This window comes from Mauremys mutica, chromosome 2, assembly GCF_020497125.1.
Source record: "Mauremys mutica isolate MM-2020 ecotype Southern chromosome 2, ASM2049712v1, whole genome shotgun sequence".
NCBI classification, from domain to species: domain Eukaryota; kingdom Metazoa; phylum Chordata; order Testudines; family Geoemydidae; genus Mauremys; species Mauremys mutica.
In genome coordinates this window covers 113,573,203-113,596,156 of record NC_059073.1, presented here as the reverse complement: position 1 = coordinate 113,596,156, position 22,954 = coordinate 113,573,203, and the positions used below count along the sequence as shown (strand labels likewise).

Here is a 22,954-nt window from a genome sequence, read left to right as displayed (position 1 = left end):
CTTGCCCTCTCTTACTGTGTAACTGAGGAAACCTAATTTAGTAATATAATATCACTAGTACATGAATAAATAATCTTAGTTCCTACTGCTGAATCAGTTTTTTCCCTTTCTCCTCCCCATGACTTATGTTGGAAGAGTAAGAGGGAAAGTAATATGTGGAAAAGGAAGTCCCTCCCACGGGTTTCCAAACATCAGTGATATCACAGAGCCTTATCAGAAGTATGCTCTGATTTTCAAATAGCCCTCTTAATTGTTTTTAAAAAAATACTATTAAATATATCTTATTAGTAAAAACCAAAATACAGAGTTAAAGCTTACCCATCACTAGGGCCCTACCAAATCCACGGCCATGAAAAACGCCTCACGGACCGTGAAATCTGGTCTTTTGTATGCTTTTACTCTATACTATACAGATTTCACGGGGGAGACCAGTGTTTTTCAAATTGGGGGTCCTGCTCAAAAGAGAGTTACGGGGGGGTCATAAGGTTATATTAGGGGGGTTGCAGTATCGCCACACTTACTTCTGCGCTGCCTTCAGAGCTCGGCGTCGGGAGAACGACAGTTGGCTGGGCACCGAGCTCTGCAGGCAGCGCAGAAGTAAGGGTGGCAATACCATACCATGCCATCGTTACGTCACTGTTGCTGCTGGCGGGGCTCTGCCTTCAGAGCTGGGCTCCTGACCAGCAGCTGCCGTTCTCCATCTTCCCAGCTCTGAAGGCAATGCCACCGCCAGCAGCAGCGCAGAAGTAAAAGTAGCAGTATCACAACCCTCTTCCCCCCCCTGCAAACTTTTTTTTTGGGTCAGGACCCCTACAGTTACAGCACTATGAAATTTCAGATTTAAATAGTTGAAATCATGAAATTTACTATTTTTAAAATCCTATGCCCATGAAATTGACCAAATAGTGAATTTGGTAGGGCCCTACCCACCACATACTAGCCTCAGACAAGCTTACTATACAGAATAAAAAATACCTATGCTGCCACAGTCCAGCAATTTAAAGGAATAACACTTGTAGGCTGTATCTAATTGCAACATTGTCAAACAATTTTTTTATATTGCTGTAGCACCCAAAATGTGCAATATTCTTGCCTCAGATATCGCTTTATTCACATCTTAATATTGTAACTTCTTATTTGGACTGGTCAGATAGGAAAATATTTTCCTATATTCATTGAATATCACTGGTATTGAATAATATATTTGTCAAATAGTATTTGACTAGCTGCAAAGCATATCAAAAAGTATTTGTCAAATTATCCTATGAATATAGGTGAAATTAGTCTAAAATACTGACTGAATAATATTCTGCAGGCCCTACTTACTTCATCTCTTCTTATGCCACCTTTCCCTTTCTGATTTCATTTAACGTTTTTCTTTCCTATAATAGCTTATTGTCCTTTTTTCCAGAATTGTGTCTGTTTGCTTTTTTCCTTTTATCTGTTTCCCTATGTTATCCACCTAATCTCAAGATTTTTGTCGTCTTTCTTCTCGCTACTTCCAACCCGTCCCTTGCAAAAAAAAATAAAAATTTCCATACGCAACCCATCACTTTTTCTCTTGCTCTCTTGTCTGCCTTCCATGCAAGGCTTGGAAAGTTACTAGATACCTAACATCTAGAGAGTTTAAACTTATTAGCTAATGATTGATTTTAAAGACTGGGGCAGGGAGTGAATGGGCATTATACAAGGGCATTGCCCTGGGAAGAAGCCAGCTTTCCCCTGCCCCACATAAGCTTACTACTGCGACTTTGCTTTGGTCTCCAAATTTATCATACACCTAATACGTGGAGCTGGATATGGACAAATTGAGTACTCACTGTGTAGAGTAAATATAAAATTAGAGAATTAAAATTAGCTTAAGTTTGTTTAAGGAAATCTTTTGAAAAGAAAGGCCCTAACTAGCAAGTAAAAGAAAGGCCTTGAAAGTAATGACTTGTAAGGCCAGAAGGAATGAAGTAGGGTGAATGTCTGGTTCAAAGAATAACTAATGAAATAAAGGGAAGTTTCTAAAAAGAAGGCTTCTGACCAATAGGGGTAACTGCAGAGGGTTTTCATTATGACAAAGAGAATCTGTCTTAAAATGAGCCAACCTGGCTCTTCCCACCCCACATAGCAATGTTATCTCAAAAATTAGGGCCTATGTAAACCAAGGTGCAAAGGAGAAACTATTGGTCAGTATGGCGGTCCTGGCACTGCAGCGCCCCTTTGTGGTGTCGGCGCCTCGCCACTCTCAAGTTCCCGCTCCCGTCTCTCTGTGGGCGGCCAATCACGGCCTAGTGGCCTCCTTCCACAGCCTCAGAAACCACCCTGACATTATAATCAAAGAGGCTGATAAAGGAGGTGCTGTTGTCATCATGAACAGGTCTGACTACCAAAAGGAGGCTGCCAGACAACTCTCAAATACCAAATTCTACAGGCCACTTCCCTCAGATCCCACTGAGGAATACACTAAGAAACTGCACCATCTACTCAGGACACTCTCTACACAAACACTGGAACAAATCAACATACCTTTAGAATAACCCTGGTCGGGGCTCTGTCTACTAGCCAAGATCCACAAACCCGGAAATCCTGGGCGCCCCATCATCTCGGGCATTGGCACTGTCACTGAAGGACTGTCTGGATATGTGGACTCTCTACTCAGACCCTATGCCACCAGCACTCCCAGCTATCTCCGTGACACCACTGATTTCCTGAGAAAACTACAATTCATTGGTGACCTTCCAGAAAACACCATCCTAGCCACCATGGATGTAGAGGCTCTCTACACAAACATCCCACACACAGATGGAATACAAGCTGTCAGGAACAGTATCCCTGATGATGCCACAGCACAACTGGTTGCTGAGCTCTGTGCCTTTATCCTCACACACAACTATTTCAAATTTGATGACAATATGTACCTCCAGATCAGTGGCACCGCTATGGGCACCCGCATGGCCCCACAATATGCCAACATTTTTATGGCTGACCTGGAACAACGCTTCCTCAGCTCTTGTCCACTCATGCCCCTTCTCTACCTACGCTACATTGATGACATCTTCATCATCTGGACCATGGGAAGGAGACTCTGGAAAAATTCCACCACAATTTCAACAGCTTCCACCCCACCATCAACCTCAGCCTGGACCAATCTACATGGGAGGTCCACTTCCTAGACACCATTGTGCAAATAAGTGATGGTCACGTTAACACCACCCTATACCGAAAACCTACCGACCGCTGTGCCTACCTTCATGCCTCCAGCTTCCATCCCGGGCACACCACACGATCCATTGTCTACAGCCAAGCACTGAGGTACAACCGCATCTACTCCAACCCCTCAGAAAGAGACCAGCACCTACAAAATCTTCATCAAGCATTCTCAAAACTACAATACCCGCACGAGGAAATAAGGAAACAGATCAACAGAGTCAGACGTGTACCCAGAAGCCTCCTACTGCAAGACAAACCCAAGGAAGAAACCAACAGAACTCCACTGGCCATCACATACAGTCCCCAGCTAAAACCCCTCCAACACATCATCAGGGATCCACAACCCATCCTAGACAATGATCCCTCACTTTCACAGACCTTGGGTGGCCGGCCAGTTCTCGCCCACAGACAACCTGCCAACCTGAAGCATATTCTCACCAGTAACTGCGCACCGCACCATAGTAACTCTAGCTTAGGAACCAATCCATGCAACAAACCTCGATGCCAACTCTGCCCACATATCTACACCAGCAACACCATCACAGGACCTAACCAGATCAGCCACACCATCACCGGTTCATTCACCTGCACATCCACCAATGTAATATATGCCAGCAATGCCCCTCTGCTATGTACATCTGCCAAACTGGACAGTCCCTACGCAAAAGGATAAATGGACACAAATCAGATATTAGGAATGGCAATATACAAAAACCTGTAGGAGAACACTGCAATCTCCCTGGACACACACTAGCAGATTTAAAGGTAGCCATCCTGCAGCAAAAAAACTTCAGGACCAGACTTCAAAGAGAAACTGCTGAGTTTCAGTATATTTGCAAATTTGACACCATCAGCTCAGGATTAAACAAAGACTGGGAATGGGTAGCCAACTACAAAAGCAGTTTCTCCCCCCTTGGTTTTCACACCTCAACTGCTAGAAGAGGGCCTCATCCTCCCTGATTGAACTAACCTCGTTATCTCTAGCCTGCTTCTTGCTTGCATATATATACCTGCCCCTGGAAATTTCCACTACATGCATCCGACGAAGTGGGTATTCACCCATGAAAGCTCATGCTCCAATACGTCTGTTAGTCTGTAATGTGGCACAGGACTCTTTGCTGCTTCCACACAATCACCCCTGGCCGGCGAGGTAGTGCGGCCTGTCGGCCAGAGTCCATGTACCTTGCCCCAAATACCTGGGTGGTGTGGCCCAATGGCCAGAGTCCACATACATTGCTCCCTGCATGGGAGAAGCGCAGCCTAATGGCTGGAGTCTGTAGAGTCCCCCTCACAAGTGGGGCAGGGTGGCCTAGCGGCCAGAGTCTATACAATCCCCCTTGCAAGCGGGATAGCGTGGCCTAGCGTTCAAAGTCCGTGCGATCACCTTCACAGGCGGAGTAGTGTGGCCTCGCGACCAGAGTCTGTACATTTCCCCCTCACAAGTGGGGCAGGGTGGCCTAGCGGCCAGAGTCAGTACATTTCCCCCTTGCAAGTGGGGTATTGCGGCCTAGCGGCTGGAGTCCATACAATCCCTTCACGGTTCGGGGGTGAGGTGGTAGGGGGACCTGGGCCCACCCTCTCCATTGGGTCCTGACCCAGGGCCCTGGTAGTGGCAAGCTCCCCTTGCCACCCGCCTGGCAGGGATCTGCCCGCAACACGCCGAGCGCCTATGTGGCTCTAACACAGTTTGCCTCTAAAGTTCCCTTGGGTCACTTCCTACCATAAATGCCAGGTTCTCTGCTGTGGGGCGTCCTCCGATCCGTCGTCCTACTATGACATTCTCCATTGGGGTATCAGGGAGTGTCCTGGCTTGGCTGGTTTCCGGATCCTGGCACACAGGCTCTCCCTCCTCAGGAGTTAGCAGCGTGCCTCTTTCTCCGGCGGTCAGACTGAGCTGTTCTGCAGGCTTTTATACCTGTTCTCCAGTTGGAGCATGCCCGCAGAGCTTCCGGGGCATGGCTTCCTCTGCTAGGAAAGAAGGGTTAACCCCTGCGGTACCAGTGTGGGGCCATTCTGCACCATCACAGTCAGCAAGAAGGAGGGGAAAAGATAAGGAGAAATAGCCTTGGGGAGAAAGGAGATTATAAATCTTACCTCAATTGAGACTGGAAATGAGCATGAAGTGTTTCAAATTGGTTTTTAGCCGAAGTCAGTAATTGGCAGTGACAGCACTTGCTTGTTAAAGGGTATAAAAACATAAACTCTTAAAGGAGTTGTTGCTAATATATGCCTGACCATGTTGGAGCCGACTAATATGGGTCTAAGCACCCTGGGGCTTAGCCCATTTGTAAGTATCTTGATCAAATGCTTAAATGTTTTGTTACTGTTTTGGATGTAATAAATTGCTTATTATTTAGGCTTTTTAGGCATGTTTAGAGCAATTGTATAAATACCATTGGGCCTTTGAATGTAATAAAGAATTTATGGTTCAATTAGCGTTGTAATACCCTGCATAAATAATAATTCCAAGACACAAGCCCTTTAATCCCCCTTCTCTCCCTCCCCCCCAATTGCTAGAAGGAAGAAAAAATGTTAAATTATTCTTACTCACCTCTCACTGTAATACTTTCAGAAAGGGAAGTGCATGTGTATGAAGGGAGTATCTGCTGCTCTACCTGTCTTCCTTCATTCAGGTTGCAGAGTTTTGTGGTGTCACTATTCCTTCCATATTTTTGAATCCTCCTCTTCCAGTAAATAACTCCAAAATCAGCTTTCTCAAGCAGCATAGTGAAATTTACCAGATTTGTTTCTATTTCACTGCTAACCATAGGGTTTTGAATGTCAGTCCTGAAAACTGACAAGACAGTAGTCAGTTTTCATTCTTCTACAGCTTGACAAAGCTCTGAGAAGCAGCAGGGATGTCTTAGGGTACGTTTACACTACAAGACTATTTCGAATCTACTTAATTCGAATTTGTGGAATCGACCTTATGAAGTCGAATTTGTGTATCCACACTAAATACACTAATTCGACTGTCTGAGTCCACAGTAACGGGGCCAGCGTCGACTTTGGAAGCGGTGCACTGTGGGAAGCTATCCCACAGTTCCCGCACTCCCCGCTGCCCATTGGAATGCTGGGTAGAGCCCCCAATGCCTGCTGGGGGGAGAAATGTGTCGAGGGTGGTTTTGGGTAACTGTCATCATTGAACCGTCAATCACGCCCTCCCTCCCTGAAAGCGCCGGCGGGAAATCTGTTCACGCCCTTCTCTGGTCGGTTACAGCGCGGACGCCACAGCACTGCGAGCATGGAGCCCGCTGCGATCATCGCTGCACTTATGGCCGTTGTCAACTCCTCGCACCTTATCGTCCACCTCTTCCACAGTCAGCTGCTGAGAAATCGGGCGAGGAGGCTCCGTCAGCGCGGTGAGGACAGGAAGTCACAGAGTGGCGCAGACCTCTCACAAAGCAGGGTACGCCGCGCAGTGGAGATCATGGTGGCAATGGGTCAAGTTCATGGTGTGGAACGGCGATTCTGGGCCCGGGAAACAAGCACAGACTGGTGGGACCGCATAGTGCTGCAGGTCTGGGATGAATCACAGTGGCTGCGAAACTTCAGGATGCGTAAGGGCACTTTCCTTGAACTCTGGGACTTGCTGTCCCCTGCCCTGAAGCGCCAGGACACCCGGATGCGAGCAGCCCTGACTGTGCAGAAGCGAGTGGCCATAGCCCTCTGGAAACTTGCAACGCCAGACAGCTACCGGTCAGTAGCGAACCACTTTGGCGTGGGCAAATCTACCATAGGGCTTGCTGTGATTCAAAGCCCACGCAATCGTTGAGCAACTGCTCTCAAAGGTAGTGACCCTAGGAAACGTCCAGGTCATCAGAGATGGCTTCGGCGCGATGGGATTCCCAAACTGCGGTGGGGCTATAGATGGCACTCACATCCCTATCCTGGGACCGGCCCACCAGGCCAGCGAGTACATTAACCGAAAGGGCTACTTTTCTATGGTGCTGCAAGCATTGGTGGACCATAGGGGACGTTTTACCAACATCTACATCGGGTGGCCGGGCAAGGTTCATGACGCGCGTGTGTTCAGGAACTCTGGTCTGTTTAAACGCCTCCAGGCAGGTAGTTTCTTCCCGGACCACAAAATAACGGTTGGGGATGTGCAGATGCCTACAGTGATCCTCGGGGACCCAGCCTACCCGCTAATGCTCTGGCTCATGAAGCCCTATACAGGCACCTTGGACAGTGAGAAGGAACTCTTCAACTACCGGCTGAGCAAGTGCAGAATGGTGGTGGAGTGTGCTTTCGGACGTCTCAAGGGGAGATGGCGGAGCTTACTGACTCGCTCGGACCTCAGCGAAAAAAATATCCCCGTTGTTATTGCTGCTTGCTGTGTGCTCCACAATCTCTGTGAGAGCAAGGGGGAGACCTTTATGGCGGGATGGGAGGTTGAGGCAAATCGCCTGGCTGCTGATTACGCTCAGCCAGACAGCCGTGCTGATAGAAGATCCCAGCGGGAAGCGCTGTGCATCCGGGAGGCTTTGAAAGCTAGGTTCCTCGGAGAGCAGGGTAACCTATGACTCTCCAGTTGATTTACAGAGAAGCTGAACCTGAGCCTGTTTCAGTGATTGTTGACTTCGATCTGCGGTTACATACCCCGTTCTCCAGGTTTCCCCCCTTCCAACACACGTTTTAAAATAAATTTAATGGAACACTGATTATTAAAAACTTTTTCTTTAATTATGAATTCCTGTTCAAGGGTTGAAACATGGACGCAGACTGTGGTGGGTACGATGTGCACTGATGTACAGACCGCTTCTACACTAGAGGAATGACATGCTTCTGCTCCTACAGCGGTCTCTGGGGGGAGGATGGTTGCAGGTGGGTGTGCAGGAAGGGGTGGGTTTGCAGGAAGGGGTGAGGGGTGCCGTCTTTGGGACGGAGTTTGGATGCAGGCTCTGGGCTGGGGGTTGGGGCGTAGGAAGGGTTGAGGGGTGTGTGGGAAGGGTATGTTTCCGTGGATGAGGGCTCTTGCTGGGGCTCAGGGCATCGGAGAGGCTCGTGGCTAGGGTGGAAGGGCATGGTAAGGGCAGCCTGCCTTGCCATTTGTGGATGTCAGGCGCTAGGACCCTGGGGCAGCATACACCTCACAGACTGACCCGGGGCAGCATTCATCTCCCAGAATGACCCTGGTGCCTAGTGACTGCAGTCTGTGTGTGTCCTGCTGTTGATCCTGCCCCCAAGTCTGTACCCTGGTAATGGAGGCTGTCCTATGCAATTAAAAACCCCTCCCCCCCTTCACACAAAGTCTTCTGACAAGGAAAACGTGACGGAAACAGTGAATAACAACAAACTACTCTTAATACTCAACTACACAGTGGGGGGTTGAAACTTGGATTTGGGACTGGGTGATCCAGGAAGGGAAGCACTTCTCATACTTTAGGGAATGAGAGCTGTTTGGTACATGAGCGCTCTGCTGGGGTGGAGTGACAGTTTTCACGGCCCCTAGCGCCCCTCCTTCTTGTGATTTTTGGTGAGGGGGGGACAGGACTTTGTGGCGGGGGAAGGCGGTTGCAGATACAGTTCAGGGGGGCTCTCTGCTCCTGCCTGCGGTCCTGCAGAACATCTACAAGGCGCCGGAGCGTGTCCGTTTGCTCCCTCATTAGCCCAAGCAGCGTTTGAGTCGCCTGCTGGTCTTCCTGCCGCCACCTGTCCTCCCGTTCGCTGTGTGAGCGCTGGTGCTGACATAGGGTCTCCCTCCACTGTCTCTGCTCGGCCGCCTCGGCTCTGGAGCAAGCCATCAGTTCCGAGAACATGTCGTCCCTAGTCTTTTTCTTTCGCCGCCTAATCTGCGCCAGCCTCTGTGAGGGGGATGCCGGGGCAGTTCGTGAAAGAGCCGCAGCTGTGTGATGGGAAAAAGGAAGTGATTTCCTTGAAAAGATACATGTTTGCGAACACTGAACACAGTCTACTCAGTTTCAGTGAACAAGACCATACAGGGCACCTATTCTCACGAGCTCTCAGGACAAGTTCGAGATTTCAGAATACGCTTTCATTGGCTGCGGTCTTGCACAGGAGATCGGACAAGCGGGGCGGTACAGCTGAATCCGTGTAGCAGCCAGGCCTGGTAAGCACTACACTATAGGCTGCTTAACAGTTAATGGATAGCTGTGCCCTCCCGCTGAAGGCAATCTGTAAAGCATAAAGTCTGACCCCGTTCCAGCCCCTCGCGGCTGTGCCCGGGAAAGATCACTGTATGCTTTTCCTCTGCGGCCTCCAACACGTGGCTGTTAAACGAAGGTCATTGCTATGCAAAGTAAAAGTCAAGCATTCACAATAGTAACAGTACACTAATTGCCCTAATTAGATGCAGCAGTCGCCGAACGAGATTACCCTGAGGCGGGTCACTCAGAGAGAGAGAGAGAGAGAGGATGCTGCTAGAATCCCTGCACAGACCAGGACCGTATGCTGCCATGCTGGTGGAGGCAATGATTCCGCTGTACATTAGGATGGCCTGGTGCGGAAGTGTGTGCTTCCACGGAGCACCAAATAAGGCACCTCTCCCCAGGAACCTCCTGCGGAGGCTTTTCAAGCTCCTGTACGAGAGCTTCGTGGAAGTGTCCCAGGAGGATTTCTGTTCCATCCCTATATGTGTGGACCTTCTTTTTATATAGTTTTATATGGAAAAGTTTTTATATAGTTTTTATATACCGTATTTTCCGGCGTATAAGACGGGTTTTTGGGCTAAAAAACAACCCCCAAAAATCGGGGGTCGTCTTATACGCCGGGTATAAACTCCCGACCGCGGCTGGGATTTAAAAGGCTCTGCGCTGTCCGCCGCAGCGGGCAGCGCAGAACCCTCTGACTTCCCCCCGCAGAAGGGGGGGGGTCGTCTTATATGGCAAGTATATGGCAAAACTAATTTTTTAATGAAAAAATTAGGGGGTCGTCTTATACGCCCCGTTGCCTTATACGCCGGAATATACGGTATTTTTTATTCCTGTTTTTTAAAAAATAAAGGTTTCCATGTTTATAGCACTTACCGACTGATCCTTCCCCTGATTCTGAGTCCGGGTTAACGGCCGGGGAGGGTTGGTAGGGGATCTCTGTGAGGGTGATGAAGAGATCCTGGCTGTCGGGGAAAGCGGTATTGTAAGCGCTGTCGCCTGCGTCGTCCTCCACAAACCTTTCCTCATCTTCCCCATCGGCGAACATCGCCGAGGAACTGCCCCTCGACACTATCCCATACTCAGAGTCCACGGTCACTGGTGGGGCAGTGGTGGCAGACCCACCTAGAATGGCATGCAGTGCCTCGTAGAAGCGGCATGTCTGGGGCTGTGCTCCGGACCGTCCGTTTGCCGCTCTGACTTTTTGGTAGCCTTGTCTCAGGTCCTTGATTTTCACGCGGCACTGCGTTGTATCCCGGCTGTATCCTCTGAGTGCCATGGCGTTGGAGACCTTCTCGTAGGTCTTTGCATTCCGTTTGTTGGAGCGCAGCTCCGAAAGCACAGACTCATCGCCCCACACAGCGATCAGATCCAGGACTTCACGGTCTGTCCATGCTGGGGACCTCTTTCTATTCTGGGATTGCATGGACTCCTCTGCTGGAGAGCTCTGCATCGTTGCAGGTGCTGCTGAGCTCGCCCCGATGTCCAACCAGGACATCAGATTCAAAGTGCCCAGACAGGAAAAGGAATTCAAATTTTCCCGGGTCGTTTCCTGTGTGGCTGGTCAGAGAATCCAAGCTTGGACTGCTGTCCAGAGCGTCAACAGAGTGGTGCACTGTGGGATAGCTCCCGGAGCTAGTAAGTTCGATTTGCATCCACACCTAGCCTAATTCGAGATAGCCATGTCGAATTTAGCGCTACTCCCCTCATCGGGGTGGAGTACCGAATTCGAACTAAAGAGCCCTCTAGGTCGAATTAAACGGCTTCCTGGTGTGGACGGTTGAGCGGTTAATTCGAATTAACGCTACTAAATTCGATTTAAAGTCCTAGTGTAGACCAGGCCTTAGTGTCTGTCAGTGGACTTAAGAAGCCTTCATTTATTATTTGATTATAATGAGTTCATATTCATGTTATCTTTGCAACCAGAAGATCTAGAAACAGTGAGAATAGATATTTATATGTAATATATATTTGTAATATGTGATAGCTCAGTTCTAAAGAAGTTGATATCAGTTACTTGCTTCAGGAAAGCAATTTTTTCAAGCTCTGTATATGCAGCTAGAAGTTTCCATTAATCAAGTTTCTAAAAATGTCACAATACTCAAATCCTTCAGTTCACCTTTTCATGCATTTTAAACCATTGCAAATCTTCATAGATAATCCCAGTTGCAGTTTGAATTTATGGAACATATCTATTTTTAATCTGAGACTTTATATTCTGCTTTCTCTCCCCTACAGGAAAGAACTTGAAAGCTTCAAAGGTAACTTCTCATTTTAGTTCTACACTTTAGAATTGCTGCAGTTTTCTCAATATTTATTGTATTAAATGTGAAAATGGTAAAAGGCTTTTATTTTGCATTGGCTAATGTTCATCTTATGTCACAAACACAGTGTTTTGTTACTCTGTCACTATCTGTTTCTGCTACTGACATCTTTAGGATAGTAGTAAATGCTGTAGAAACACAGATGGGACTTTCTTCTATGGGTATTGTGAGAGACATACTAAATTTCAAAGATCCCATACCTAGTTTAACTCTCTCCTGGAGGGTTATCTAGAAGTGAAAGACATCAGGTCATAGGGTAGTTACTATGTCTTTTTCAACTTGTATTGGTTTTTGACACTATCTAGAAACAGCTATGCAGAAGTCTGATAGTTATCACTGTATTACACTATATCAGAGAGAAAAATATATGATTTTTGACAGCTTATTTTTTTCTCCCTTACTCTCCAGTTGGGTTTGTTTTAAAGCAAGAATGTACTATATGTCAGTCCAACATAATACAAAGGGGTTGGGAACTTTATATAGTATGACAGTGTTTTGCCACTGTAGTGAGTTGGCAGAGGATTTTGGTGTTTATGGTTTTAATAAACCTTGCATTTAAATTTATAATTTGCTACTTAAGAATTTTAAATGTGTGATCAGTTTAAAAGTTAGCTGTACCCTTTTGATCTAGGTAAAACACAAGTGTGAGCTGATATTTTCCATTTCATGTATATTATAAAGATTAGTGAAGTTTGATTCACGCATGTTAGCTTGTGCAATTTAAAATATGGCTGAAAATTTCTACAGAATGCACTGTCTTTGCCTGTTTGGTTCATTAACTTATTTTATTATTATTATTATATTGCTAAAAAAAAAAGAAAAACAATCAAGTTAACATTACCAGACAACAAGTGACACAGATTATGTAAAGTGTCACCTTTGTCTGCAGCTCTGTACTACAGTTCTTTTCATTGGTTTGACAGCCTTAAGCACAGACTCACTCAGTAGATTGCGTTGTCTGGCTAAGTTGATTCTGTTCCAAGGCAGTGCAGTTAGTTTTATGATGCTAAGTTTTCCTTCATAGGCTGAAAAACACAATCCTCCTTATTTGTATTGATACCTTAATGACTTCTGGAGTCAGTTTGTGAACATCAAGAGACGCCTGTAGCTGGTTGCGTAGCTTGGCCATGTGGTCTCTGGAGGTCTCTGGTGCTTTCAGGTGCATAGAGTGCAAATGATTTAACTGACTGAATTGTGAGACATTCATATTTACACTTGCATTTATTACATTACTCTTCAGACTAGTTTGCCATATGGACCTAATGAAAAGGCAGATGCAGACAAAACAAATGAACTTTGAATAATTTTTCATTTTGATACAAAGAGGCATGATTCTTAAATATTTTTTTTAGTTAATGTTTACTGTAGATAATGAAAAACAGTTTTTTACTTAAATAGCTAGTACAGCTAGATTAATTTTGATTAGGTAATTGAAATAGCAAAAAGTGTCTTTATCCCTGTTTCTGTGAACCCTCATTCAGGCTATTGAAAGCAGGCAAGATGAGCTGCTGTTATGTCTTCAACAGCTGTAAATGCCTTTTGGCAAACTTTATGTAATCTTGCTGTCTATATCAGTATATGTATTATTCCCTCATTTTATTTTGAGGCATACAAGCAGTACGAGTGATATTGTACTTTGTATCCTTTGTGTAATGATTTTCATGAGTATATAGTTTGTTCCAGGCAAGGGGTAAGAACTTATTTTCAAACCAATTCTAACATGCCCATATAAAACAGAATACCACGGAGGAAAGAATACTGAATTCCAGAAGGTTCTAAGCTTTTTTTCCAGTGACTTACTGTGCAGCCCTGGACACATCATTTTACCTCTTTGCTTTCCCATCTGTAAAATAGAGTTACTTTGACGATCAGTTTGTAAAACAAACTTTATATTTTGAAAGTGGTGGTATATAAATGTTATAAATTATGTAAATTATATTTTTCAGCAATAAAATAAACCCTGAACTAACTAAAATATAACCAGGGGTGAAACATTTTCCTTCAAATATGTGTCAGTGTTGATCCCATTGTAGGTGGATGTGTGCCTACTGTGAAAAATTGAATTTGTTTTGGGTAAGTGTCTGTTGGACTATGCATGTGCTCTGTACCCTTCTTGCGCCCTCTTATGTGAGGGCATAAAGGATGGAGCTGCCATGGCCTTCCCTCAGTTTCCTCTTATTGAATTGAGATGCAACCTGGCAAATGTTCAACCGCTATTTTTCTTGAGCTTCAAACTCACCTTCCACACTAATTTTTTTGAAGAAATCTTTCTTCACTGACTTATTTGTGCCAATTTTTTAATTTGGGCATTCAAAAAAAAGGGTTGGGGGGGGGAAGAGACAACAGGTAAGACTCCCTTCCACCTTCTTCCCCCTTGCCTTCCAGGTTTAAGGCCTGCCTCACATGCAGCATGCTCATCCCCCTGGTCAAGGGGCATAGTTGATGCCTTTTCGGTCTAGGGAAAGTCATTTTCATGATAATTCTGAGATGTGTAAACCTTCTCATCAAGAACTCCCAAGGCAAGGGACATGCAGATCAAACTACACCTGCTCGAGAAATCAATGCGCCAAATTTCAGACTTGGAAGAGACATCAACATCAACCTCCAAGGACTCCCAGGAATCTTCCTTAGCAAGTGTTCCTTTAGGCAGATACCACTGGAGTCCAATGAGAGGGAAGGCTGGGAAGAAAACCCCATCAAAATAAAGGAATACTTTGAGGAAACCAAGAGCGGCACAATGTACCTCCCATTCGAGGGGTTGGAGCTGTTCAACTCAAGGGCTGATGAAGCACTCCATTCCATAAAGGACTTGGGGGGCCACCCTGAGATCCCTAGGGATCTGTACATTGTCCTCCTACAAGAATATAAATATCAGCCTCAGCAGATGGGTACATCATTACTCCCAGGGCACACAACCAGATTACCAACAGTGAGAACAGGAGATGTCCTTCATCCACCACCTCTGTCACAAACACTGCCCCATCAGCCAGACAGCAGATTTGACAGGAATGGCAGGAGCCACATCAGAGCCATTCAGGAGCCAGCAGCTACCATTGGAAGCCACCTTGTCCTGTTCCATTGGATGTGAGCTGATATCACCTTGGACAAATGGATGTTGGATATAGTCACCTATCATTATCTCTTCCCTGTCCCTGTTCAGGAACTCTTCTCACACAAAGCCTGTTACAAAAAGAAGTGGCTTCATTGTTTCATCTAAGATTTGTAAAGGGTTCCACAGGAATACAGGTGAAGAGATTTCTACTCATGGTACTTCCTTATCCCAAAGAAAAAAAGGGGTCTTCTTCCTATCCTAGACCAGAGGAGACTAAACAAATATATGCACCACTTCAGGTTTAGGATGGCAGCACTTGTCTCCATTATTCCATCTCTTCAGGCTCAAGACTGGTTTGTAGCTCTCGACTTGCAGGATGCATATTTTCATGCAGTGGTCCACATAGTCCGTGGGAAGTATTTGCAATTTGTGGTGGGATCCAATCACTTTCCGTACAAGGTATTGCCATTTGGATTCTCACTGGCACCGAGGTCTCCAAGAAATGCCAACAGGGATAGTAGCGCACCTGAGGAGACAAAGCATTCACATCTACCTCTACTTGTGACTGGCTGATCAGAGGCAGGTCACAATGGAGATGTCAGTGAGCTAGGACAGCACTCTGTTCCTATTTACCTGACTAGGCCTCTCAGTGAACTATAAAAATGTACTTACCCTATTTCAGATGGTGAAGTTCAGAAGAATCTGGATTGACTCCAGATCAAAAAGAGCATATCTCCCTAACAGATTCCAGGTACAAGGACTCTTACTTCTGTTGACATCAGAGCTACCTATAATGGTATGAACATACTTTACAGTCTAGCGTGACCTAACGTGTTGACATATACGTACATGATGTCACTTGCTAGACTTTATCTGTGGCCCCTTCAGCTCTGGCTCAGAATCAATTCTCTGGTAAACACAGTAGACGGAAGATCCTAGTACCAAGTCACATCACTGCTGAACTGATTTGGTGGTTAGAACCCCCACACATGCATAAAGGAATTCCCTTTTTTCACTTCCCTTCCTGACAAAGACACTAATCATAGATTTGTCAGGGACAAGTTGTGGAGGTCACTTGGACTATCTGCAGATCCAAGGAACCTGGTCTTCAAGCTATGTGAAGCTACACATTAATGTCCAAGAGCTTGTAGCCATCATGGTTACCATCTGTTCTCCTATCTGTTCTCCAAAACTTGATAATGTAGATGTTCCTGGACTACACAACAGTCATGCACTACATAAGAAAGGGGGTGTCTGTTCCTTATCCCTCTGCCTGGGAGCCATTATGGAATTTGGTGCCATCAGAATGGGGTGACATCGATGGCCCTTCACTTCACTGGAGTAAGCAACAATTTAGCAGATTTCCTGAGCAGACAGTCAATGACCAATCACGAATGGTCCTTGCAGTCACATTCCATCAGTGTGAATCCCCCTCAGTAGACTTGTTTGGCACTGAGGACAATCCAAAAATGTCAGAACTTTTGTTCCAGAGGAGGTCTGAGTCCACGGTTGCTACCAAATGCTTTCTTCCTACAATGGAACAAAAGTTTGCGTACGCCTTCCCACCAATTTCCCTGTTTCCCAGGATAATTTCCAAAATAAATAGAGACAAAGCTGTGGTCATTCTGGTGGCTTTGTAGTGGCAGAGATCACTGTGGCTGATGGATGTACTACAGAGGTCTATTTAGCCCTCTATCCAGTTCCCAGTCTGGTTGGATGTGATCTCAGCATTACTACCAGATACTCTATCCAGATCCAAAGTCACTCCACCTTTTAGTGTAACTGTAGGGTGGCTAAGTGCAATGGACAAGAACTGCTCCCTACAGCTCTAGAAAATACTGATACAAAGCAGGAAAATATCTAACAGAAGAATGCACTCTTCAGAGTGTAAATGACTTTCAATATGGGCAGCCCACTAAGGCCATGGTCTAGTTCAAGCCTCGATATTAAAGATTCTGGACAAACTACAGCACTTCAAACAGGCCAGTTTTTTTACTCAGTTCTATATTAAAATATATGTCTCTAGCAATTTCATCTAGTCACCTGCCTTTGTAGTCCTGCTCAGTCATTTCTCACTGCTTGGTATAGATGTTTCTTAAAGAGCTCCTACATATTTACCCACAAGACTCTTCCTGCCCTGGGCCTCAATAGAGCCCTTCTGAGATTCATCAAGCCCCTCTTTCAGAATGCTCCTTGCACCACTTCACTCTGAAGACAAACTTCCTAGAGCTTTTCTACACCGAAAATTTGTGCGTGACAAGCAAGGGTCTGAATGTACAGCACACTAGCTTGTGGTGCACAAACTGCCTATGTGGACATGCTGCTGCACACTAAAAGTTCTATAGTGCGAGTATGTCAAAGCGTGCTGTTGAACTTTTAGTGCATGTTAGTAGGGTCCACACAGCCAATTAGTGTATGGCAAGCTAGTGGCTGTAGATTCACACCCTGCTTGCCATGTTGTAATGGTGTTGACAAGCCACTAGTCATGGTCACTTCAGCCAGAAGAATCAGTGAGTGAGCTTCAGGTGCTTTTGGCCAAACCTCCATAATCAACAATCCATAGGACCAAGGTGGTGCCAAGACCTCACCCAAAATTCATCCACAAAATGATTCCAGTCTGAACCAAACCATCAACCTACTTGTCTTCTTCCCAAAACCACATTTGGCATTGGGAGAAAATAAATTATACACACAATAGGTATATCCAGGACTCTGCTTTATTATATTGACAGGTCTCCTTTGGAGACGATCTTGATGTTGAGAAGACAATGCTGAATGTGCCCTTGTGCATTCCTAACAGGGCCTGGGACCAAGCTTTGTACATTGCTTTTGCACTAAAGCCTCTGATAAGCTTTAGAGATACTACTTTTGGTGCTTACCATTGACTTTCAGCATCACTGCACCCTTTTATATTGATGGCCCCAGGTGCTTGACAATTGAATTGATTGACTGGGCACTAATAGTCCTCTTCAATGTACAGGAATTTGAGGCAGCCCTCTAAGGTTTTTCTCTGGGTCATGGCAGTGAAGGAAAGAGGTATAAAATATCTCTCCATACTGTGCCCTTCATACAGACACTTTGTACAGTACACTCCATTTATAAGACTCACTGATAAGAATCTACCTCATATAGTGATCAAAACCACTGGAACAAAATCATTCCTATACTAACCTATGCTCCTCTTGTAAGAATCGGCTACTTATAAGAATCAAATAATCTAGGACGAATGTGATTCTTACAAAAGGAGTGCACTGTATTTGGAGTTTTTTTTTGTTTTGTTGTTTTAAGTGGGCAGTGTGACCACAATTTACAGGGGTTTAAAAGCTTTTTGACATTGTTTGCTGTTTTCAGACCAAAATAATCTAGGAGAAGACAAAATGTAGTAGTGGGTTATGAAGAAAGAGAGGGACATCCCAACTGGGTGTCAATTGTCAGAACTCAATTGTAACTATGTGAGGTACAAGAAAGTTTGTTTTTTTGTTTATTGGGTGGGGTGGGAGGGTGTCCAATGATAAAAAATTTAAGGTAAGTAAACAAAGACCAAAAACTGACAGAAGTTGATAAGGGGCACCACTAGTAAATCTGAGGATTTTGTTTTAGCAGTCAGAGAATTGAGGAGCATTTGTCTAGAGCATATTGTGTATGAGTGAAAGTGCATACCTACCCAAGTTGATACTGCTTGCTAAAGATTACAAGCTCATGGAGTTTCCAAGAGTGGGGAGATAATTGTTGAAAAAGACACTTAAGTTTGGACTGGTCCTTAATTTTATATAGCTATATTCTTAATAATTGTTCATATCCTTATCTTCATTATTGCTCATTGTTAATTTAAAAAGGGTACTGGCCCACAGATAGGTGTTTCACTTTTTGTATAAAACAAGTTAGTGGAATATTAATATTGTAAATACAAATTCAGATGGAATCTAGAAAAGTCAAGGTATTCATGGAAATCAGTGTTTCTTAGATATTTTATTAGAGGAAAGGAATACAACCATATTGCACATTTTCAAGGAGAAACAGTGCAGTTCTTGAAGCATTGTGTTAATGCCTCTATGAATTGTACAGAATTGATAGTTTTTTACAAAAAGTAAACTTGTGCCTTTAGGAATTCAGGTAGGCTGTATTCAGAGGGTCAAAGCAGCCAAGCACAGGAAATATGAATTCAGTGTGCAAATTGATGTAACTGCATGTTTAAGAAGAAAAAAATAGTAGTTACCTGTTGGCAAGAATAAGAGAACAGGAATCCAGTTTATGAAGCAACAGAGAGAACAAGCCTCACTGCTGTCTCAAATCTATTTTTAAAACTGCACCCTTTCAGAGCTGTATGCAAATGCCGTGGTTGTCTAGAAGTGAGTACTTGAAAGCAGTGAATCTCTACATGCTTATGCTCAGGAACCTATTTCTAAATGCCCTTTTGTTAAGTTCATTAAATAAGGAAGAATATAAACATCATGAAAATCCTAATCAGTAAACATTCTTATAGCCAAGATAGAGTTTAATCAGAAAAATAAATTCTTATTTTTCATCAAAGCAACAATTCATTAATCTATTATATAGATTTTCCATAGTTTACCAGATGTCATAACAAAGGGACTTGAACTAAGTTTTGATCTTTTTTTTCAATATTGAAAAGTCAATTGAATCCACTAGCATTTCCAACATATTTAAGGTATTACCTTCAAATAAATGAAGCAGGTGTACAGTAATACCAAATAATTTGTCAGAAACTGTGATGGGGGTGATTGTGCCTAGTGGTTGGAGCTGTGGCAGTCGGGCCTAGGGGTCAGAGCCGAATCAGGAGTCCACAGCAGAATTGGAGCATGACTAAGAACAGGGAGGGAGCAAGAGCAAAGTTGGAGCTGGCTAAGGCTTGAGGAGTCTGTTGCCAGTGTCAGGCAGGAGAGAGTTCCAAGTCCTGGAATGACATTGAGCAGACTGAGTTGCTGTTCCTCCTGTAGTGCTTATATACCTGTCCTGAGAGTTACCAGATCAGTTCCTGGCTTGTGAATTGGCTGGACTCTATCATAGGAATGACTCATCACCTTACATAATTGCCTTTTAAAATTTGAACCAACTGAAACACTGACTTTTTCCTTATCTTTATTCCTACTGGTATACAGTGTATATTCATTTGGCTGGAAGAATGGCTTTTTTCCCTTTATTTCTGGGGATTCCTGTGTACTGTCCCTAAAACACATTCTAGCTTACCTCTTTCCACCCTCCCAGACGCTCTGTCACAGCAGCCCTGCTAGTCACTAAAAGGGCTCAAAAAGATTCCAAGCATTAAGGTTAATAAATCTTTTAAACCAGTTTATTCAAGTTAGCTATATATTTTTATATTTTGACTAGAATATGTTTCTGAGACACGGAATCATTGTAACTGATATTGACTTGAGGGAATGTGGGGAAAATAATCATTGCTCTAGAAAGCACAAATCCATTACAGTCATTGCCAATGGCTTTTTGCATCATTCAGCCGCACTGAAACCTGATATTCATTGAATCTTCTCTGGCAGTAGGAAATAATTAATAGATGGTGTTTGCTTTTAAAAGCTTTCAACAAAGCACCCACGTGCCTACATGCATTAATACATAACCTCAGGTCTCTGAACCTACTGTGTCTCTGCTGCCAAGGGTGTGTGTGGGTGTAAAGCACACTGGTGAACTTAACTACAATGATCCTTTCATAATTCAGGATCCCATTACTGGTAGATCTAATGGAACTTCTCAGATAGTAGCATACTATGTTTAATAAGACACATTGTTTACATCATAATCTGGCCCTTCTGGTTGTAAGTCAGAAACAAAAGGGTGACGGAGAAGAGTGCACATCACAAAGTGAAGTAGATAGCACTCAAGAAAAGAAGGAAAATAAGAGGGAAAAGTCTAGCTGTTTTATATGGGCTAATTCTTACGAGTTCTGATTCATGAAGATCAGATGTTGCAAAAATTTGGTCATTGTACCACCTGGAAATTTCACATAATTTTATAAAATGTTTTCTTCAGCCATTAAAGGCATAACTTTCAGAGGTGCTGAACATATGCCACTCCTAGTGATTATGAATTTCCCCTATGAATGACAATGAATAGTCATTAGGCCTGGTGGTTAGAGTACTCAGCTAGGATTTAGGAGACCCAAATTCAAGTCCCTGACTCCAGTGACAATTTATTTATAAAAAGTGGAACAGCTTCAGCAGGAGCTTATAAAACCCAGGCCAGATTATCCCATAGCCAGTGTCCAGGACACACTCCTGCAACATGGGAGATCCAACTTCACATCCATCCCTTTTCCACATTAGGTAGTGGGGGGTATAAAACCCAGGTCTCAGATTTCAGGAGTTAAATGATATAAGGAGAGTGAGTACCACTTCCCCCTTTAGCTGTTTTGTGAATGTAGTCCAAAAAATTGAATTGTTTTGGAAATGTTGAATCAAATTGTTCAGAATCAGTATTTGCTAAACATTTTGATTTTTCGGTTCAGTTGAAACTGTTGGTGAACTCAACAGAAATTCACTATTGGTTCAGGTTGACCAAAACAGTATTTTTTGGCTAATGTTTATTTAGGTCTATTCCCTACACAGTATTGCACAAGGCCAAAATGACTGAGACCTCCCTCAAGGTTCCTGACTTTATCTTAATCAGATGATTCACCTACCTGTCTCCTTCCCCAAGCCTCTCACTACTCAGAGAGAAGCTAGGCTTCATACCCTAGATGCCTCTCATGCTATCTGAACAGAATGAAGCTGCTCAGGCATTCTCCTAGGCTGTTCCTAGAATTTGCCAACAGAATGAAGGGACAACTTACTTCCATTCAGAGACTGTCAAAATGAGTCTTTGACTGTATTAAGGTGTTCTGTGAGCTGGCCTACCTAGACCTGCCTGGGCAAGTTAGAGCTTATTCCATGAGAGCCCAGGCAGCCTCTACTGCATCTCTCTGAGGTGTCCCAATTTCAGAGATTTGTAAAGCTGGTCCTTGGAGTTTAGTTCACGCCTTTGCTTAGCATTATTCATTCGTCGAGGGTTGCAAATCTGATACCTGCTGTGGTAAAACTGTCCTGCAGTTATTAATCCAGTATATCAGGGCACTCACCATCCAGTACATGAGTTACTGCTTGAGAGTCACCGGGAGTGGAACGTATATGGGCTAGCTCTAGAAAAAGATAAAATAGTTACTTACCCTGCTGTAACTGTGGTTCTTGTTGTCCACGTATATTCCATGACCCCTCCTCGTTAGCCACTATTTTGGAGTCTTTGCCAGTTTGAATTCTGGAGAGTGGTTGCAGCTGCTCTGCCCTTTATACATTTGGCTACAGGGCACTGGAAAGTGCACGGGCACAGATCCAACAGATGCTGATACTTAAAACAATTCCAGCCTTGTGCTCACGGGGTGCATGTGCCCCCAAAATGGAAAACCTGTGGACCACATCTTGGAGAACCACAGTTACTGTAAAGTAACTGTTCATTCTGAGGAACAAATAATATGTAGTTTTGTGATAAAAGGCATACTGGGGCATACTGTTGACTCTTATCCAGCTTCTTATCCATTGTAATCCCCAGGTCCTTTTCTGCAGAACTTCTGCTTAGCCAGTCAGTCCCCAGCTTGTAGCAATACATAGTATTTTTCCTTCCTAGGTGCAGGACTCTGAACTTGTCTCCTTGTTGAACCTCATCAGATTTCTCTTGGCCCAATCCTCCAATTTGTCTACATCACTCTGGACCCTCCAGCGTATCTACCTCTTCTCCCAGTTTAGTGTCAACTGTCACACAAGGATACTTTTTATTTTCAAGAGCCTCAATACTTTCACAAGGTGAAAGTGATCATGAAATCATAGAGTTTGCAATTCTAAGGAAGGGTAGAAGGGAGTACAGCAAAATAGAGACAATGGATTTCAGGAAGGCGGATTTTGGTAAGCTCAGAGAGCTGATAGGTAAGGTCCCATGGGAATCAAGACTGAGGGGAAAAACAACTAAGGAGAGTTGGCAGTTTTTCAACGGGACACTATTAAGGGCCCAAAAGCAAGCTATTCCGCTGGGTAGGAAAGATAGAAAATGTGGCAAAAGACCACCTTGGCTTAACCACGAGATCTTGCATGATCTAAAAAATAAAAAGGAGTCATATAAAAAATGGAAACTAGGACAGATTACAAAGGATGAATATAGGCAAACAACACAGGAATGCAGGGGCAAGATTAGAAAGGCAAAGGCACAAAATGAGCTCAAACTAGCTACGGGAATAAAGGGAAACAAGAAGACTTTTTATCAATACA

General features: G+C 44.3%; 1 protein-coding gene across 4 annotated transcripts in view; it reads left to right on the top strand.

The window, feature by feature from the left end:
* The window catches only part of DTNBP1 (dystrobrevin binding protein 1), a 147,761-nt gene that overhangs the window by 60,205 nt on the left and 64,602 nt on the right, over positions 1 to 22,954 (top strand). For all 4 annotated transcript variants that reach the window (XM_045005899.1, XM_045005900.1, XM_045005902.1 and 1 more), the window contains exon 7: positions 11,550 to 11,572. In XM_045005899.1, the coding sequence (XP_044861834.1) occupies positions 11,550 to 11,572 (23 nt within the window). The remainder of the gene's footprint in view (positions 1 to 11,549; positions 11,573 to 22,954) is intronic.